A 19334-nucleotide genomic window follows, 5' to 3' on the forward strand; every position below is an offset into this window, starting at 1 on the left:
AAAACCGCCTCCGAAGCTACACTCGAGCAGAGTTTCAGTCCATTCGAGCCCCGGTCAGGCCTGGAAGGGGCACGGGGCCCGGAGCCCTAGAGCACGACCCGCGCCCGCAGGCGGGAGCCCGCCGGAAGCGCCTTCCCTCTGCCCGCGGGGCAGCCCCGCCCCCGGGGTCAGCCCGCTACGCCCCGCCCCCCCGGGCGTCCACTCCCCTCCCCCTCTGCCCCCCCCCCCCCGCCGTCGTCAGCTTTCCCCTCCTCCCTCACCCCCCGCCCCCGACAGCGGCTGGACGTGAGGCGAGGGGGGGGGGGGGCGGTCCCCGGGGTCGTCTTGCTGAGGGTCATGCCTCGCCGAGCGCCGGGGATGAAGCTGGAGAGAAGCGACGCGACCCCGCGGCCCGGCCCACGCGCTGGTACCTGCTTCCCGGGCCGCTCCCGAGGCTGCGCCGTGGGAACCGCGGCAGCACGTGGCGCCTCAGGAACGTGAAGGTTCTGGAAGGCTCTGGAAGGTTCTCTCGCGCCACGGGAGGCCGCCTTCGACAGGCCGCGCCGCCCGGAGGCGGGTTCACAAAGAGAACTCGGCCGAACCCTCTCACAGGCTCGCGTGCCGGGCCGGCCGCCCTCGCCGCCCGCTACGCGCCCCTCGGCTTCGCGCCCGCGCGCCCTTCAGGCGCCCGTCAGTCACTCTGTCTCTCGTGCGCGCGCGCGCGCGCCCGCCTGCCCGCCCAGCTCCTGTCGGTCAACCGCGCGCTCACGCCCCGCCAGGCGGAAGGGGCGGGGCCCTGGGCGGGTGCGTGCGCCCCATTGGTCGGCGGCGGGGGTGGAGCTTGGCGGCGCCGCCAGGCCGGCCCCGCCCCCGGCCCGCGGGGAGCGGCGGCTGCGGCGGCGGAGGCGGTGAGCGCGGGCTCGGGTGGGGAGGCTCGGGTGCCGACGCCGTTGGGCCGCCACGGCCTCCTCGCTCTCCGCTCGGGGCTCGGGGCCACCGCGCTGGGGAGGCCGGCCGCCCGGTGAGCCCCGCGGCCCGCGGTTGGCGGGCGGGGGCTGAGGCGGCCGGGCCGGGCCTGGGGGGGAGGAGCGAACCCCCAAAGGAGGCCCTCCCCGGGGCGTTGAGCGCGGGGGGAGGGGGCCGCCGCTTTCGCCCCTTTCTCTGTTCACCGCGGCCCCTCGTCGGCTGCGTGCGCCCCCGTCCCTCCCCGGGTCCCTGTCTGCAACCGCCTTCGCCCGCAGCCTGCGCCCCTCTGTGCGCGAACGAGCCCCCCTCTGGTCTCCGTGCGTAGCCAGGCCTGTGTGTCCCCTGCGGTGACGAGCGGCCCGCAGCTGTCCCCGTCCTTCCAGGGCCAGAGCAGGCGAAAAGAGCGGTCGTTTCCTCCCATTTTATTGTTTTTGCAACTGGGGGCAACTGTTCACTCCCCAAACGGGGGAGGGTTGTAAGCTTTGTGTAAATCGCTTTCCGTACGAAGGGGGGAGGCAGGCCTTCACGCAGAAGAGTTGCTCGGGAGCCTCTTAGGCAGAAGCCAGACAGACCCTGGGGGTGGGGGGCGGCGGCTGCATTTTATTTCCAAGAGAAGTGCGGGCGCCTCCCCGGGTACCCCGGCCAGCCATTTCTTCTTGACGCTGAGCATCTCCGCGCAAGATTACAGGAGTGACCCTCTTAACTCGAGGCGAAGCCCCAGTGACCCTTGCCCTTGAGGGTGCCGTCGGTGCTAACGTGGCCAGCTATCGCTTTTATGAACCACTGTGCGAATCTTGTTGCAGGGGCACATCGAGTCAGACCTTCAAGTGCTTTGTGCCAAATCACTACCACCTGCCACATGCGTCTAAGTCATGACCGACGCCAAGTATGTCCTCTGCAGATGGGAAAAGCGATTATGGCCTGCAAAGGTGACAGCCGTTGTTGCGTAATTTCAGGAATTAGAAGTGACTTTTGGGTGACAAGTAAAATCTTCATCGGGAGGAAGCTAGGAGTTCTTTCGGTGAAATAATTGAGCCCAAGCAGTTGGCGCTCGGATCTCTTGGCACCGAACCTCGCGCATTCCCCGGTTAATGGGGTTCTTTCTGGTCTGCTGCTTACAAGGTTACGCTTCCAGAAGTGTCTTTTTTTCTACACTTAGGAAAATTAACAGACGCTGCTTTAAGAAGGCCTGTGAGGCCGTATGTAATTCCAGGAAATATCTGGAAGGGAGCCTTGTGGTAGTAAATGATGGGAGTGCCTCGGGGACACTTTGTAGCAACGCAATAGGGAGAGTGCTGCACTGCCAGGCCGGGACCCCGCTCCCCGCCTGGGTCAGCCCCTGACCTCGAGGGCCTTGGTTTCCCCATCCGTAAAAGGACAGGATTAGACAGGAGGTTGCTGAGGTCTGGGGGTGGTATATTTTAAGAGTCACCGGCTGCGGCTGTGCTGCCCAGTGCTGCTTTGCGTCGACTGTTTGTTGTGTCTTAGTAACAAGGATTTTGTTTTTTTTTGGTTTTGTTTTGTTTTGTTTTGCTTTGCTTTATTTTTTAAATACAGGTTTTGGCCAGAACGGAGGTGGCAACAAAAAATAAGAGGAAAAAGGAATTTTTTCTAAGTGTTCAAATACTCTCCCTAGATGAAAAGTTAAGTGTTGTGGGGTCTTTTTTTTTTTTTTTTTTTTTTAATGTTACCTTTTTTTCTGAATGGGATTTCTTTTACTGTTTCCCTGCCAAAAAGTGAAGTAAACTCTTAAGGGCTTGTTAACTCTTTAGTTACTGTAACTGACTTGTGTTCATAATACCCTTAAGAGGCAAACGCTGATTTTTTTTTTTTTTTTTTTTTTTTTTACGTCTGTCTGGAAATGAACATTTATACGAAGGGCTCTGTGTGAGAGAGAGCGGTACAGAAACAACAAGCATAAATAACACGCAGGGGAAGCTCTTGTTGGGGTTCGCATGTGGATTTGCGTGTGTTTTTCTCAGAAACTTGTGTGACGGGCCCCTGTCAGTTTTGACGTGTTTGCTGTTTCAGCCTGTCCGTCCAGGAAGAAGCTATTATTTAGCATTCAGACGGCAAATGCTCGGCTACGGGGCAGCATTACTGTCCTTTGTTATCCGGTGACAGAAGAACAAAATATCGGCCAGAATGATTAAAATGCCCAGATCACGTAGGATTGTGGTATTGCTGTGTCTAACGGGAGAATTCCCAATTCAGAGAGAATAAAACCTCGTCCGCTCTGGTTACAGCTTCCCCAGGTCCCCATCCCTCTTCAGAGCCGCCTCCTAAGCTCACTTGGTCCCCAGCTCACACTTTCCCTGCGGCTGGGAAGGTAATTGAATACTCGTGTTTAAAAGGAAAGCGCATCCTTTTAAACTAAAACACACCTGCTGGGCTGTAAACAGCTTTTAGTGACATTATCTTCTACTCTGAGAACCTAACAACGGCGTCGTTTGTGTAGTTGAAAGTAGGATTTGCCTCATAAAAGTCACAATTTGAATTCATTTTTACTCTTAAATCCAGCCAACCTTTTCTGCCTTAAAAGGGAAAAAAGCAAAAAAGCCACATTCACCAGGGTCCTTACTGCCTCTAACCCCAGGCACGTGAATTCCTAGTTGGCCGCGACTTTTGGTTTAAGCGCAAGGTTGAGAAGGAAGGAAATGAATGTAACTCTTTTGTCATCGAAAGAAAAACACGTTTGAAAATGTCTTCGCGGCCTTGGCCGGTAGCAGGTAACGGGCGTTTCTGTCCCCGCAGGATTAAGGTGAGGAGCACGAAAGTGGAGGCCCTGAAGGTGGCTCACATCGAACGAATCGCTTCCACGTTGGGTAAGAGCACGTCTTTAGGTAACAGAGACAGCGTGGGAGAATGGAAAGACCCCGCTTCCCAGGGGACCCTGAGCTGAAGGAGGAGAAGAAAATGGATCCACTGTCTTAAACCCTTGCAGAATCCACCCTGGGACCGATCCTGTTCCGGAACTCCCCGCGCGGCCGTCTGCGAGCGTTGGGATCTGCTGGTCGCATCCGTGGCCTCTGGTGTACATAAGAATGAGACCCGGAGTGCGTTTGCCTCCGCGAGGAGAGGGGGGAAGACGCGTCCTTTCTCCTCCCGCCCCCATCCCATAGCAAGACTGCAAAAATGGTCTTGGCGCGGCTCTTTTCTCTGCCCGGGGGTTGAGCGCAGTGGATTGCGTATTTACGTTCCCTAGCTGGGCTCTGGGGAGAAAGGACTATGTGACCAGCATCACTGTGGGACGCCCCCCGTGTGCCAGTGCCCTCCTGGGTGGGGGCGAGGCCGGTGGGAGATGGGAGGCCGACACCCACCCCTTCGCCTTTCCTAGGTGGGAGCACCCGAGCCTCGCGGTGCTGGGGCTGAGTGCCTGCTCACCTGGTGGCCACTCGGCAGACCAAGCAGAAGTGTTTTCTGTCGCCTTGGAGTGGGGGCACGCACCCCCTATACCGAGAGCTGTTGGTCTCGTGAAAAGGCTGACCGGGAGTCCTTCCAGGGGTGTTTAGGAAATAGGATCTATTTTCCTATGTCGTTGGAAAAACTGCTTTGGTTCAAAGCAGCGTCCACTGGGCACATCTTAGGTGGCGTTGGCCATCACCTCTCGGACGCTCCTCGTCATTTGTTCCAGTCATGTCGGGGGCCGGTTATTTGTAGGAGCCTTTAATATTCAACAGGGAAAAATACCGTGCCAATAGGTGTTGTGCCCGCTGAGTTGTGACATCGCACCCGTCATCTTGTTCAAATAAGCAGTCCGGGTCTGTGTGTCGGAATGAATAAATAAAACCATTGCAGCCGGGAGGTCAGGCTAAAATCTCAAGGCTCGTGATGCTCGTTTCTGGCTTTGAAATGCTTTGCAAAGAAGTATGGAAAACCTACCAGCCCACAATGGGTCCCTTTCACGGGCGCCACCCAAGAATTCGGTGCTGGCGAGTTCTTTTTGTGGGGTTGGCGAGGGTTTTTCTTGACCTGATTGAATTTGCAGTTGTGAGGCTGAGCCAATTCGGGAAGCAGGAAGCGCCTGAGTAGCTGGCTGCATTGTTTGGTGACCTGGAGGGATTTATCTTTGTAAGCCACGCAGGTTAGGGTCAGTCAGGTTGTTTTTGGAAAAGCAGAGCACCCCGCCCCCCCGCAGCCCCAAACAATAGCTGTTGTTTTGTGGCCTTGTCCCCCTTTGGGGAAGATGTGGCTGAGGAGGGGCAGACCTCCCTTCAGGTGTGAAAGCCACCGAGGACCCTGGAGGACCTTGGGTGACCGGTGGCTCGGTCGTCACCAGGCGTTGTCTGCTTCCCGTTCTTGCAGCCTCCCAGGATGAGGTTCCTGCTGAACCCCTAGAGGAGCTGGCCTACAGACGCTCGCTTCGAGTGGCCCTGGATGTTTTGAAAGAGAGCACAGGTCTGCCTCAAGAAAGCCCTTCTAGGGAAGAAAGAACTGCTCTGTGTTCACGAGAGAAGCCCATGGAACTGGCCTCCTTGCTCTGTGACCCTGCCTCTTCCTGCGTCCAGGAGGCTGTGCCGGGCAGATCTGGACCCGAGAGGAGGGAACGTGTCCACCCGAGGCTGTCGGGCTCCCCCACTTGTCAAAAGGACCCCAAGTGCCAGGTGGACCACAAGAAGGAGCTCAGGACAGGTGGAAGTCCACAGGCCTTGGTAGTCCCACCAGCCAGAGGTGGTTCTCAGGAGGGTCGTGGGTCGGGAACGCGCTGTGCAAGTCGGACGACCCCTAGTAAAAGGGGAAGAAGCTTAGCTCGGGAGCCCACCGTGGGTCAGAGTGCACCTTCCGTCTCGGAGGGAGACGATGAAGAAAGCCGCCTGCCAGCCCCCGGCTCACCTCCCACAGCGAAGGAGGAGGGTCTCTGGGCCAAAGGACGAGACCCCAGCTTACCTTTGCCTGGCCCCACCGGGCGCCCAGCCTGCCCGGATGCCCAAGGCCTCCCTGCCAAGCGGCCTTGCCCCGATAGTGGCCGGAGGCCACCCGCGGCGCGGCTGGAGCCGGGGGCAGTGGCGTCCCCCAGGCAGGGGCCCGGGAAATGCAGGGCTCTGCCCAGCGCTGCCAGACTCCACCTGCCTGCCCCCCGGGCGTCCACGGAGGAGACGGGAGATCTTGGAGTCCTCGTGGAGGAAGCTAAAGGTCTGTGGCCGAGAATCGCCTTGTGCTGGCAGAGGGCGGATTGGGGTTCTCCCGCGGTCCGTGCGGGGCCGGCTCCGGCTGCTGGTGTATTTCTAACTAGAGCTTACGGAGAGCAGATCGGAATGCAGGGCAGGTGTTTCCTGGTTCCTGTTTAGGTGGTCTTTCCCACCAGGTTGTAACTAGCCCAGCGCCTCCCAAATCCCTGTGCTTTTGGTTTTGTTTTGAGCCGGAGAGGGGACGGGTCACTGGAGGCCGGGCCTGGTGCTTGAGGGACGCTGTGGCCGCACCCCGCACGCTCTCTGATGCTCAAACCTGCAGGAGCCGGTCCCGTTGAACGGGCGAGAACCTCAGAAGTGATTAACTCGGAACGCTTTCAACCTTTTTTTTTTTTTTAACGCTTATTTATTTTTGAGAGAGAAAGCGGGGAAGGGGCAGTAGAGAGGGAGACACAGAATCCAAAGCAGGGTCTGTGCTGTCAGCAGAGAGCCTGACGTGGGGCTTGAACCCACGAACTGTGAGATCGTGACCTGAGCCAAAGTCGGACACTTAATCCACTGAGCCACCCAGGCGCCCCCGGGCTCCTGACTTTTTAAGAATTCCTGTGGAGACACACTTTTGTGTGTGTGTGTGTGCAGTCACGCACCGTGGCTCCTTCCGGTCTTTCCGTTGCGGTATCCCACTGATTTCTGCGTGGTTCGGTACCTCGAGATCCCCTGGCTGCACACTCGGGTTTCTGCTGTGAGTTTAAACTCGGCGAGGCCGTGTCCCAGCGCCTACGGGGGCCGCGGGCGCTGCGCCCCTCTCCCTGTGACCCTGCGTTCTCCCCGCCCCTGTTTGTTCGCCTTGCCGGAGCTCGCTGCTTTGTGTGCCGGCCGTTCTCGGAGCCCGAGAGCCCTCTCCCGTCCCTCGGTCTGTCTGCCTCTCCCCCACCCCCTTTCCCTCTCGTTTGTTTTTCTTTGGAACGTACGTTAGTCAAAGTGAGCCCTGTTTGAATCCGGCAAGGTGAAAGCGTGCGTGACGCGGGACCTTTCATTTTTGCGTTTACGGTCTCGTATCCCGACACGGTTTCTGGGGATGAGTTCCTGGGACGGTAGAGATGAAAGTAAGTAACCTGATGCCATTGGCAGCCCGTCCGACTTCGGGAGAGTCCGTGGAGCGTGCGCCCATCCGTTCTGTTCTGGAGGAGGAGGATGACGAAGAGGAGCCCCCCCGCATCCTGTTGTACCACGGTAAGGTGCGGGGCGTGGGGCGCGGGGCGCGGGGGCTGACGGCCCCCGGCCAGTTCAGTTTCCTCCTGCTGCACTGACAGCTTCGGAAGCTTCAGAAGTGCCGCGTTCTGCGCGCTCTGTCTTGACAAGGGTCACCACACAAAGGGGAGGGCGACTCCCTGGGAGGAGACGGGCCAGCCCTCCCTGCCTGCTCGCTGCTTCCTTTCTGTGTCGTCCCGTCCCCTCCGTCCCCTCCGTGGGAAGGAAGGACTGCCAAGTGGAGAGAGGGGTCCGTCGCCACTCTTCCGGCGGGGGGGGGCGGCCCGGTGCCGCCCGCGGACCTTTGGGGATGGCGTTTGCACGCGTGTCCGGAGACGCAGGGTCTCCGGCCCGGGGCCCCTCCCACACGTGCTGCGCGCCCCCGGCAAACATGCGTGCGGGGAGGTGCCCTGGCCCCCTGTGGAAGGGTGGGAGGCACGGACCTGGATCCTGAACCCGCGACCGACAGCACGTTAGTCTGTTTCCTGGAGTAAATCGTTCAGAACGAATTTTCTGTTTAGACTTACTCCTGAGCTATCTGTTTGAACGTAGTCCGATATTTTTTAGCCTTTTCGTCATGAAATCTATAGATTCACAAGATGTCGCAGAAAGAGTACAGTGTGGGGGAACCCCTCCTTCAAGGGTCGCCCCCCACCGTACCCCGGGAGGCCACCGTGCCGGTCGCGCTCTTATGACTCGGCTCTTTTCGCCAGACATGCCCCGTTCCGCGCGGTTTTCCTTTTTGTAACTTGTTGACCGGACACGCTTTACGTTTCCACATGGTCTTCCGATGACTCTTCATGGCAACGATTTGTTACTTACTGAGCCCTCCCCCACCTTCAGTTATCTAGATAGTTCCACCATGGGGGGCTGCAGCCTGCAGGGCACAAACCTCTGGGAGGGAGCTCTGTGTAGGCCTGGCTCCCGGGAGCAGGGAGCAGGGCAGAGCTCACCGGGCCTTCTTCCTCAAGGGCGTTTTCCTCTGGGCCGCTGCCAGCGGAGGGGGTTGCCGGGTCCCCACAGCTTGTTCTCGGCCCTGTTTTGTGCTTCCATCTGGTTTGGTCTTCTCCCCGTCCCCCCCCCCGGCAGCCTGACGTCCGTCTGGGTGTTTCCCGAGACCTGTTTGTCCTCCCGGGGCCCTGACGGTTCTCAGAAACTGGGTGCTTCTCGCCAGATGGATGCCAGGCGTCCGCTCGCCGGCCGGCCGTGCTCCCGTCGCTGCGCCCGCTGGTCGCCGGGGCGGCTCCGCAGGCAGGGAAGGGCGGCCTCGTGTCTGCGGGGTTTTGTGACCTGATTGTCTCAGTTCCAACTGTGATTCTGTTCTGCAGTGTGGTGGTTGGGGGCCGGAAATCCTGTCAAACTTTGTTCACAAACACGGAGTTAGCGAATGATGATTTCAGCGATTCCTTTTGGGTTTTTTTTTTTATGTTTTATTTTTTTGCTTTTTAAGAGTCCCGTTTTTCAGACTGAGGAGCTTCCTAGGAATCTGGTTCTCGCGTTGGGGTTTCTGTGCCACGCTTTTTTTTTTTTTTTTTTTTTTTAATTTTTTTTTTCAACGTTTATTTATTTTTGGGACAGAGAGAGACAGAGCATGAACGGGGGAGGGGCAGAGAGAGAGGGAGACCCAGAATCAGAAACAGGCTCCAGGCTCCGAGCTGTCAGCACAGAGCCCGACGCGGGTCTCGAACTCACGGACCGCGAGATCGTGACCTGAGCCGAAGTCGGACACTCAACCGACTGAGCCACCCAGGCTCCCCTGTGCCACGCTTTTTAAAAAATGTTGTACTTTGGAAGAATTTGAGATTTACAGGCAAGTGGCAAAGGTAGTACTGAGTGCCCCCTGCCTGGCACCTTCCTGCGTCACCACCTGCGTGACCAGGCGTATCGTCCCGTGAAGAAACCAGCTCTTAACCACAGGGCGTGCTCACAACTGGCCCTTGGATGCCGTCCCAGCCGCTGGGGTCTCTGACCGGAGTTAGGGCGCGTCAGATTCAGACCAAGTCCCAACAATTGTTTTCTCTTAAGTTGTTGAGTTTGGTGCATGATAGGGAGCTGACTTAATGTTCTTTTTGTCTTTGTTTCTTTTTAATTCTAGAACCACGCTCCTTTGAAGTAGGAATGCTGGTCTGGCTGAAACACCAGAAGTACCCCTTCTGGCCAGCAGTGGTGAGCATGGGGCCGGCTCCGGGGGCCGCCGCAGCAACCCCCACCCTTCGGCTCAGTCGCGCTCTGCGGTTGTCACTTGGACGCCGGCAGATATTTGCCCCGGGGAAAGCCGATGGGCTTGTACTTACGAGCAAGGTTTCTGGAGACGTTTGCCTGAGTAAGGGGTGTTTGATCATTTGGGCGCGGTTGAGTGTGAGGGTCCCGGGCCCCGTCTCTGCCGGGCAGGCTCAGGAAAACCTGCCTGAAGGGAGGTCTGCGATTTGCTCATTTCTGACGTTGTGCGCTTGAAACCTTTCCCCCGCGGGAGCGTCGAGCTGGATGAGGTTTTGGGGCAGGGGCCGGTTGTGCACGTGCGGTGACTGAGCCCCAGCGCAGCGAACTCCTGGCTTTCTCCGGGCCGGGACGCTGCAGGCCGTCCGTTTATTTTTGGGCAAAGGCAGCATCCTGGCTGTCAGCCCCTCCATCCCGTATCCTCCTCCGTGCCCCTGCGGTGTGGACGGGACCCTGCAATGCTAGCTGTAGCTCTTTACCTCGCGGTCGGAGACAGTGACGTGTAATAAGGAAGACGTTTGCCGGAGTCGGGAGACGCTCCCGTTGCTGCGAGGCTGGCCTCCGCGGATGGGGCTGACTGGCCGTAGCAGCAAGTGTGGTTCGCATACGGGCAGAATGTGTGGCTCGAGCACAGGCTCAGGTAGAAGGGGGGGGGGGGGTGGTCCTCGGGTCGGCGTCTTGTCACAGTTGTGGGGAGTCGTCGATCGGGGCCCCTCGGCTTACTTTCAGCACTCGCGTGCCCCTTGCGATTGGCACCTTTTCCCGGACCTCCTCCTTTTCGCCAGTGCCCTGGGGGCCCCGCTGGGGAGCGGATCTCCAAGCTCACAGGTTCCTGGGGTGCGCCCTCGGTTTATGGCTGAGCCGGGGACCCGGAGGGGTGCCGGGGGGGTGGGGAGGCTGGCCAGAGTCAGGCACCCTGCCTCCCTGTGTCCTCGGCTGGTCGCCACTCTCTCTGTTCACGTTTCTCGTCCTGAAAATGAGGATGAGCTTGCCCTGCTGAGGCAGGGGAGGGTCCACGTCTCACACACACAGGTGGCCAGAAGCAGCGGGCTTCGCGCTCTGTGTCACAAAAGGAAAGAAAGCAAAGCCCGCGTGGTCCTGCTCCCCTGTGAGCGCTGACGGCCGGGCGGTGTTTGAGCGTGTCCCACGCGGACTTGGTCCGTTCTCCCGGCCGGCCACGTTCCTGGCCACGCGCCGCTCACGTCCGTCTGCACGACGGCAACGTGTCACGAGCATGTTTCAGACCCGGGCCTTCTTCTGGGTTCCTGATGCTTTGTCTTCTCGGATTTGCCAACAGGTCAAGAGCGTCCGGCGAAGGGAGAAGAAAGCCAGCGTGCTCTTCATCGAGGGGCACATGGACCCGAAAGGGAGAGGGTAACCCAGCTCTCTGCTCTCTGTAGACGGTTCCCCGGTGAAGGCCTGGCCGCTCGGGGGCCCTGAGGTCGGGGGCGGGCGGGCCCTGTGATCCAGCTCCCGGGGGAGGAATCCAGACAGAGGGACCGGTCAGACGGTCCAGTTGTCCGCGCTCTATCTGCCGGCTCTGAAGTGAGGCCCGGACACCCCTTGGATCCCGCCATTCCCCACAAACCGTACTGTGACTCGGGCGGGTGCCGTGAGCGGCGGCCTGCCTCCCCGACTTCCGCCATCTGCTTGGTTGTCTGGTCACCCTCTACTGGTCCTCTGTCCCGGGATGAAAATGCACACGAACATCCCCTTCTGCTCAAAGGGCACTTCAGAAACACGTTTTGGAGGCGAACACGTAGAGCTGGCCTCTGACCCTCTGGCCCTGGGTTGCCGCCTCCGCCTCCCGTGGGCGTCCTCGGCTGTGTCCCCTAGGGGTCCTCTCGGGGCCTGTCTCTGAGGGGCTTCCTCGGGCAGCCCGGAGAGCGATGGCCTTCGATCCGGAAGCCGGTGCTGGCAGAGGCCCCCGTGGCCCTGACTGGTTTCAGCAGAGGAAAGGGAGGCGTTTTCTCATGTCGGGAGGTCGGGTTCCTTCGTGTGAAGCTTTGCTCGTCTGCTTCTAGCATCACCGTGTCTCTCCGGAGATTGAAGCACTTTGACTGCAAAGAGAAACAGGAACTCTTGGTAGGTGGATTGTCGGCGTTTCTATAAACGACTCCCTTGGCGGCTGGTGGCCCTGCTCCCCGCGTGATCTGGTCCGTGGCGCTGTGCCTGGTGGGGACCACGGTCCCAGGGGAGGTTGCCAGCCGTCCCCTCGTCGTACAGGTGGGGCTTTGGCACAGAGGACAGTTTGCCCGGTGCGAGGCCGGCCCCTTCCGCGGGCCGTCGTGCAGAGGCTGCCCGTGTGACAGAGACCGCGACGGTGCCCCACAGGGGCTTCCTGGGCTTCCCGGTGGCCGAGACCCCGCGCCGAAGCGCCGTGGTCGACTCTTGATTGTACAACGAGCCCACGAGCCACGTGTCCATAGAACACGTGGTCTGTTTGACTCTGAGACGCCAGCTTTCAAAACGCGAGGCCGGCTGGGGGGCGGGGGGTAGGGGCCTGCTGGCCTCCCTCGGGTGCCGGTCTCTTCCCAGCCTGGGGAGCGGCTTCCTGGAGTTCAGGTCACGGTGAAGCCTCCTGTAGGGGGAGCGGCTCGTCCCCGCTGTTTGCCAGGATTTCCCGGGGCCTCAAGGGTGGAGGCCCCCCAGGGGTTGTGTGGTTCTGAGGACTGTGGGTGGCGTCTGGAAGGTGGCACCCTTCTCCTCCTCCTCCTCCTCCTCCTCCCGCTGATGGGCGTATGTCTGTGCCGTGGCCCTGCCGTCCGTCTGTCCTATCTGCTGTGACCTCACTTTGGCCCCTGAGCAGCAGCCTGCGCTGGGCTCCCTGTCCCTGTCCGGGTGCCCGTCGGCGGGGTCTCTTTCTCTAAGGGGGCCTGCCGTGGCCTCAGGACCTTCCACGCCCCCTGCAACACAGTCCCCCGCCGGGGCTCCGGGAGCTTTCCCAGGGCGGAGGAGTTGGAGAGGAGGATGGGAGTCTTGCTTTGAGGGCTGCGTGCTCTAACCACGTGAAGAATTGTGTTTTGTGACAAAGATCGCACGTGGCCTCGCGTGATCCAGACGCTGGGATGGTGCCTGTTCCCTGTCTTCCTGCTGACCTGTGGGGTGGGAGCACGGGGTCTCCGCAAGGCCGGTCTGGCCAAAGGAGCGCCCCCTCCTGGAGCGACTCTGCACCGCTTTGGCCCTGGTGTCAAGGCCATGGGCCGTGCCCTGTGCTTCCCTGATGAGCGCCCGCCGTCCCAGGGGCCGCTCCGCAAGCCCAGCCGAGCCCAGAGCCCCCCTCCCTCCAGAGCCGCCTGCGCTGCCTCTGTCCCACAGGAGGAGGCCGGGCTGAGGTGGCCCGGGAGGTGGAGCTCAGGTAGTGGGTCCCCGTCCCGGCTCAGAGGTCCTCGCTTGGCAGGCGAGAACCTCGAGGCCTAGGCGGGCGCCCCCCGCCCCCCCGGTGGCCAAGTGTCCTTCCTCCTCCGGCGGCCCTGCTCCCGACGGACCCGGCGCCGTCCCGAGCAGAGGACGCCGAGAGCCCCCTTGGAAAGGTTTACGTTGTGTGACTTTTAAGTCTTGCCCGTGTGAGGGTGACGCCAGCCGCGTGTGGGGGCGTCCGCCTCTGTCCCGTAGAGTCCCCAGCTCTCCTGTCCTGAAATGCTCAGCTCACACGTGACCCCTTTCCGAGCAGCTCGGGCCCCAGACCTGGGCCTCCACGTGCATTGCCGCACCTGGCATGCGTCTGCTGACCGGACGCGGGAGCCGGGGCGTGGAGTCGGGCGCAGGAGCCCCTGTGGCCTCCCGCTCACGTCTGCGTCCGGGCCTTGTCGTTGCAGAACGAAGCCAAGGAGGACTTCGACCAGGCCATCGGCTGGTGCGTCTCCCTGATCACGGACTACAGGGTCCGGCTTGGTAGGTGGGCCCGCGAGCCCTCAGGCAGAGGGGCGGCCTGGGCGCCGGGGCGCAGGCCTGCTTCCGTGGGTTCCCTGCCTGGGCCCGGGGCAGCCTCGTCCCAGGCAGAGGTGAGGGACAAGCTGCTAGGTGCGGACGGGAGGTGGCGAGCTGGCTTCTGTGTGCCCCAGGTTCTGTTGTTGGGAGTCTAGACGGCGGCCCTTCTGGGCACCCCCTGCGCCATGAGGCACCCTGACGGCAATGCTGGGTTCCGTCAGCTGGAAGCGGTCTTGGGTGGTGCCGACGTGACGCAGGTGTCCTGACCCAGCCACCCTGGGGCATTTCCAGAGCCGCCTCTGATGGTGACCGGGCTCCCCCCTGCCCCCTCTGCAGGCTGTGGCTCTTTTGCTGGCTCCTTCCTGGAATATTACGCGGCTGATATAAGTAAGTCCGCCGACTCCTCTTCAGAGCCGCGAAGCAGCTGTCTTTGGCGTCTGAAGCTCGGGAGGGGATGTCTGGGTGGATGGGCCGTGCCGTAGCCCGAGCCTGAGCCTGGATCTCCAGGGGCAAGCCCCGCCGTGCCTCCTGCCCCCTGTCCGCTGGGCACCGGGCCTCGCCTCTAAAGCGTGGCTGGCGGTGCTTCGCGCCCGCCTTCCCCGTGGCCCGGGTCTTCGGTTAACCGACGGGTACGCCGCACCCCCTTGTCCCCGGCTGCCGGTGTGGGGCCGGAGGAGTCCGTGCTTCCTCGGGGGGCCCGGGGATTCCGCTCGGCTCCGCTCTCCTGGGCCACGCTCAGCTCGGGCCGAGCTGGGGAGGGATGTGGGGACCCGTCAGAGGAGGAGGCCTTGTGCGTGTTGCCTTGGGCCCTCCCCGGGGGCCCGGGGCCTCTCCCCCGCAGCCCGGGCGCCACAGTTAGCGACGGGAGGTGGCGGGAAGTCCTCTCAGCCGGGCCGGCGGTCCCAGGACGTGTCGGTGCTCCGCAGGTTACCCTGTCCGCAAGTCCATCCAGCAGGACGTGTTGGGGACCAGGTTTCCCCAGCTGAGCAAGGGGGACCCTGAGGAGCCTGTGGCAGGGAGCCCTCAGGGAAGGAGGCGGCCTCGCAGGAAGGTCCTCCCCGACCGCTCGCGGGCTGCCCGGGACCGGGCCAACCAGAAGCTGGTGGAGTACATCGTGAAGGCCAGGGGCGCCGAGGGCCACCTACGAGCCATCCTGAGGAACAGGAAGCCGTCCCGGTGGCTGAAGACCTTCCTGAACTCGGGCCAGTACGTGACCTGCGTGGAGACGTACCTGGAGGATGAGGAGCAGCTGGACCTGGTGGTGAAATACCTCCAGGGCGTCTACCAGGAGACGGGCAGCAGGGCGCTGGCGCGGATCAACGCCGACAGGATCCGCTTCGTCCTGGACGTTCTTCTGCCTGAAGTGAGTGGCCGCAGGCCGGTTCCGTGCGGTGAGGGGTGGGGGGTCGGCAGCCGGCGCCCGGCGAGAGCCCCTCCCAGCTCTGCCCGGAAGCCGGGGCGCCGTCCACAGTGTATGGGGGGGGGGGGTTGCTGCGGGGCTGGGGTCTCCGGAAGTCTGCTGGGGGCGGGGGAGCGGGGCATCGTGGTGTGGAGCCAGGCACCCGCCCTGTCTGCTCCTGTCTGTGGGTGGTGTGACGGCCTCTGTGGTTAAGCCTCATGGCCGGTGGGGGGAGAGGGAAGGGGAGAACGAGAGCTGAGTGCTTTGTCCGTGTATGCATGCGAGGACTTTTCCAGAACGGGAGCTGCTTGGGAAGATGCGGCAGCTGGGGTTTGCCGGGCAGGAGCACACGAGACCCCGCCGGTTATCTGGAGGGTCAGGGGCTTTGCTCACGCGTACGTGTGTGTGCAGAAAATTACCGTGCTCAAAAACCCGTAACTTTATACAAACGGGAAGCTTTCAGATTGGTATAAAAGTAAAACACTGTCATGTAGCCCGTGCGGAATGGTGGCCTCTCTCCGTTTGTACCTGTAGCTCTCTCTTCACATAACTACGGGGGGAGATCTCCAGTTCTTGGTCCTGAAGTACTTCAGTGTGTGTCTCAAATAGGGTGGTTCTGCCCCAGAGATGCTGGTCCCCGTGCAGGGACGGCTGTGGTTCCTGCTGAGGGGGCTCCAGCCACCCAGCAGGTGGGGCCTGGGATGCTGCTGCACCCCCACAGTGCCCGGGACACCCCCAAGAGTAACGTGCCCCGACGTCAGCAGTGCCCGGGTGGGGGTGGGGGGCTGTAAAGGTTTTTTTCAGTATTTATTTTTGGGAGAGTGTAAGCAGGAGAGGGGCGGAGGACAGAGGATCCGAGGTGGGGTCTGCGCTGACAGCAGTGAGCCCGAGGTGGGGCTTGAAATCACAAACCGCGAGATCGTGGTGTGAGCCAGAGTCGGACGCTCGACTGACCGAGCCACCCCAGCGCCCCTAAAGATTGTATTTTCAAGTAGCGTCTATGCCTGACGGCGGCCTAAGCTCGGGGCCCAGAAGCCAAGAGTCACGGTGTCCACGAGCCCAGCCTGCCGGGCGCCCCGTACAGGCTTTTTGAAAAGGCTTTCTGACGTAACCACAATTCCGTTATCTAACAAAGTGAACGAGGACTGAACACCAGACGTACCGCGTGCTCGGACCATCAGTCTTGTAGTTTTCCCTGTGGTGTGAACAGTAAGCTTACAACTTTTCTAAAACATCCCGGTTGGTTTGGGTCCCGCCTTCCATTCTCTGCTGCTAGTGACACGAACTCTCTCCCTCGTCCCCAAGACACGGCATTACTGACGCCATTCAAAAACGTCCAGAGACTTCAGGGAATCTGTGCGCGTTTGTGGAGGCTGGTCCGAAGTTGCCCCGGGCCCCACGCCCATCCCTCGAGCCCCTTGTGCGGCGTGGGCCTACCGCCCGTGGCTGAACGCCCCCTGCCCTCTTGCAGGCCATCATCTGTGCGATCGCCGCGGTGGACGCCGTGGATTACGAGACGGCCGAGGCGAAGTACCTCCGAGGACCTTCGCTCAGCTACCGGTAGGCTGCTCCGGGCGCCACCCCGACCGGCGGCAGCGAGTCTGGAAGGGCTCGTGTTCGCTGGCGGCTGTGACCCAGGCCCTCTTCCTGACACGCTGGCTCAGGTTCCCGGTGGGGGAATGAATCGTGAACGGTCGAAATGCACGTTAGCGCTTGGCCGGGAGTTGCCGGGGGGACCCAGCGAAGCCAGTGGTGGACGTTCCCCGCTAGCGAGTCTGGACAGGGGCCCGGGGTCCCCGAGCTGCTCAGGGCAGGCAGATCTGGACCCAAGCCCAGGCCCGCGCCACGGTCCGCAGGCCGTGCGCCGGGCCCGCTCCCTGGACGCGTGCCAGCCTTGCTGAGCCTAATCGCGGTTTGCAGTCACTCATTTCAAACCCTCTCCCCCTTGCCCCGATGCCGTGGCCGCTGAGAAAACACAGTAGGATTACGTGGCGGCACTCGCCCTGGCCCACTCCTAGCCGGTCAGAAGAATGTGGTGATCAAGATGTTTCTCTTCCGTCGGCATAGTTCACCGCCCTTGGATTTTTGGCCCCCAGAGCCCCTAATCCTGTCTCTGGGCTTGCTGCCAGGCCTTGCTGGGAACAGGCGGGGCCCGCGTGGCTGGGACAGGCTGAAGACTCAACTAGAGTCACGGGCCAGGGTCTCTGTCCGGGGCCAGCTGGGCACACTGCCCCGGGCTGCTGGTGTGCGCCTCGGTGGGTGGGGAGGCCTCCTGCGTCACTGTCCACGGAAGAGCCAGCGTGGCCCTGTGTGCGGGAGGGTCGACCCGGCCGCACTAAGCAGAGCAAGTAGGGCCTTTGGGAGCAGGGAAACTCGGTGTTTCTGGCCCTGGGTCTCTGTCCAGTGTGGCGCCCGCCACACGCAAGTAGGGAACGGTGTTCTCGGGCGAGCGGGGCGGGGGCGCCCGTGTCCGGAGCGCCTCTCGGGGACTGGCCGCTCCGCCGGCGAGGACGGCTCCGTCTTCACGCTTTGCTGCTGCCCTGGGTCGCCAGCGTCGGAGCGTCAGGAGCATCCGCACCCTTTACCTGCCATGAATGTGTCGGGCACCACGGAAATGACGCTGGCCGTGCCGATGACGGACCCCAGGGACGTGGCCTCGAACCGAGGGCAGGGCGGCCTCACGTTCCGCCGGAGCCGCGTGCTCACGTGGACTTGCGGGCGCTTTGCTAGGCGCCGTCTGCGTCCGTGACTTCTGTCACTGTGGCCACCCGGACAAGTGTGACACGCCGTGCCTCGGCTATGTGATTCCTCGGCAGGGTGTGCTTAGCGAGGACAGTCTGATATTTCACTTTCTTTAAAGAGTTTATTTAAAAAAAATCGTGAGATGCGCATAACACAGAATTTGCCTTCTTCAACTGTCTCCACACGCACAGCTCAGCGGCTTGCCCCCAGCTGTCTTGCCCCCAGCGCCTGTCTCCAGAACTTTCTGTCTCCCTAAACTGAGACCCTGTCCCCATGGAACACCGACTCTTTCCCACTCTTGAAGACACGATGAATTCCTGGGGCACCTGGGTGGCTCAGTCGGTTAAGCCTGAGGCTTCTGCTCAGGTCATGATCCTGTGGCTCGTGGGTTCAAGCCCCGCGTTGGGCTCAGAGCCTGGAGCCTGCTTGGGATTCTGTGTCTCCTCTCTCTGCCTCTCCCCTGCTCACGCTCTGTCTCTGAAGAATAAACGAACACTAACAAAAAAAAAACAAAAACAAAAAAGACACAATGAATTATTAAAATGAGGTTATCTCCTTTTATTTTCTGAAGGGAAAAAGAAATGTTTGATAACCAGCTCCTGGAAGAAAGGAGTCAGCGGTGCTGACGCTGGAGGGGCTGCTGCGCGGGTCCTGTGGCCGGTGGGTCCGTGCCACCCTCACGGGGGCTGGAGTGTGCGTGCTGCTCATCTGTGGCTTCTGTTTTCCTGGCTTTTTTTGGAAGGTACAGTTCCTGAAAGGTTTTTGAAGCAAATGTTTTTATTTTCCCTCCTATTATTATTTGTGAGTGTGCTGTGCTGTATTGTTTAACATAAGGTGCACATTTGTTTTTTTATGTTAAAAAGCATTGTATCCGGTATTAAAGAGTTCTAAAACAGCCCGACGTGCGTGTCTGCCTCCAGATCGCCTGTGTCTGTCCCCAGGTGGGCGCTGAGTCCACGGCGTCGCTCCGGTATCTCGTGCTGTCGCATTCTCTGTGACTCCTCGTGCACGAGAACACGTGGAACGTACACTTGGCGACGGCCTCTTTCCGCTCCGTCCCCGTGTGGGGCGCGCGTCACAGTGCGAGCCCGCCACCACAGCGTCCCGTCGCGTGCATTTTCACGCGTGGCCGCGTCTGGCCTGGCGCGGAGCATCGTCTCACCAGCAGGCCCCTGGGGGAGCTGATCTGCCTGGAGAACTGTGATGTCATACTCGCAACGGCAGAGGTCGTTGTGTGTGCGGCCGTGGGGTCGCGCCGTGGGGGCCGCGAGTGCCACTCCGGCCCGGCCGGTTCCTGCAGACGACGGCCTTCGTCTGGAGGCCAGGCTCCCGTTCCTGCCCCGACACAAAGAAAGGAGAAAGGAGGCGGGTCTCGTCACCCCGATGGCCTGAGCGTCCCCAGCTCGGGACCCTGACCTTTGGTGACCTGCCACGTAAAGGATCTTGACTTAGTTTCACCTGGCCGGGCCTTGCACAGAGTCCCAGACATCTGGCGACCTGTCACAGCCGTGCTCAAATGAATTATTTACTGTAAGTGGACGGAAGGTTGTACTTGGAAGTCCACGGAGGGGAGGTTCGTTTCGAAACCCCGGCCCGGAGGCGCAAAGCAACGGTCCCGCCTCTTCCTGTGGTCACCGCTCGCCCCCATGCCTACTTCTTGGGATGGGGATGTCCTTGCACGCACCTCGGCACCTCTTCAAGTCTACTGCTTATCTAAAAAA

General features: G+C 61.0%; 1 protein-coding gene across 9 annotated transcripts; it reads left to right on the forward strand.

Moving 5' to 3' along the window:
• The first annotated feature begins 761 nt into the window (after window positions 1–761).
• Window positions 762–18514, forward strand: PWWP3A (PWWP domain containing 3A, DNA repair factor). 9 transcript variants are annotated; one of them, XR_006715541.1, is made up of 14 exons: window positions 762–887; window positions 1749–1874; window positions 2503–2588; window positions 3700–3770; window positions 5251–6078; window positions 7206–7307; window positions 9421–9491; window positions 10840–10916; window positions 11567–11627; window positions 13361–13436; window positions 13809–13859; window positions 14399–14835; window positions 16007–16080; window positions 16177–16432. XR_006715541.1 is itself a non-coding variant. In XM_045491218.1 (14 exons), exons 2-14 carry the CDS (start codon window positions 1818–1820, stop codon window positions 18237–18239), a joined length of 2061 nt encoding a protein of 686 aa, XP_045347174.1. In that variant the 5' UTR covers window positions 762–887; window positions 1749–1817; the 3' UTR covers window positions 18240–18514. The 9 variants fall into 9 exon arrangements, 7 of the variants coding, with proteins under 7 accessions (XP_045347174.1, XP_045347181.1, XP_045347175.1 ...); XR_006715542.1 differs by having other exon boundaries at window positions 16343–16432; XM_045491218.1 differs by lacking the exon at window positions 16007–16080 and adding an exon at window positions 18185–18514 and having other exon boundaries at window positions 16343–16431.
• Window positions 18515–19334: the final 820 nt, after the last annotated feature.

The sequence above is a fragment of the Leopardus geoffroyi genome, chromosome A2 (assembly GCF_018350155.1).
Source record: "Leopardus geoffroyi isolate Oge1 chromosome A2, O.geoffroyi_Oge1_pat1.0, whole genome shotgun sequence".
Taxonomy (NCBI): Eukaryota; Metazoa; Chordata; class Mammalia; order Carnivora; family Felidae; genus Leopardus; species Leopardus geoffroyi.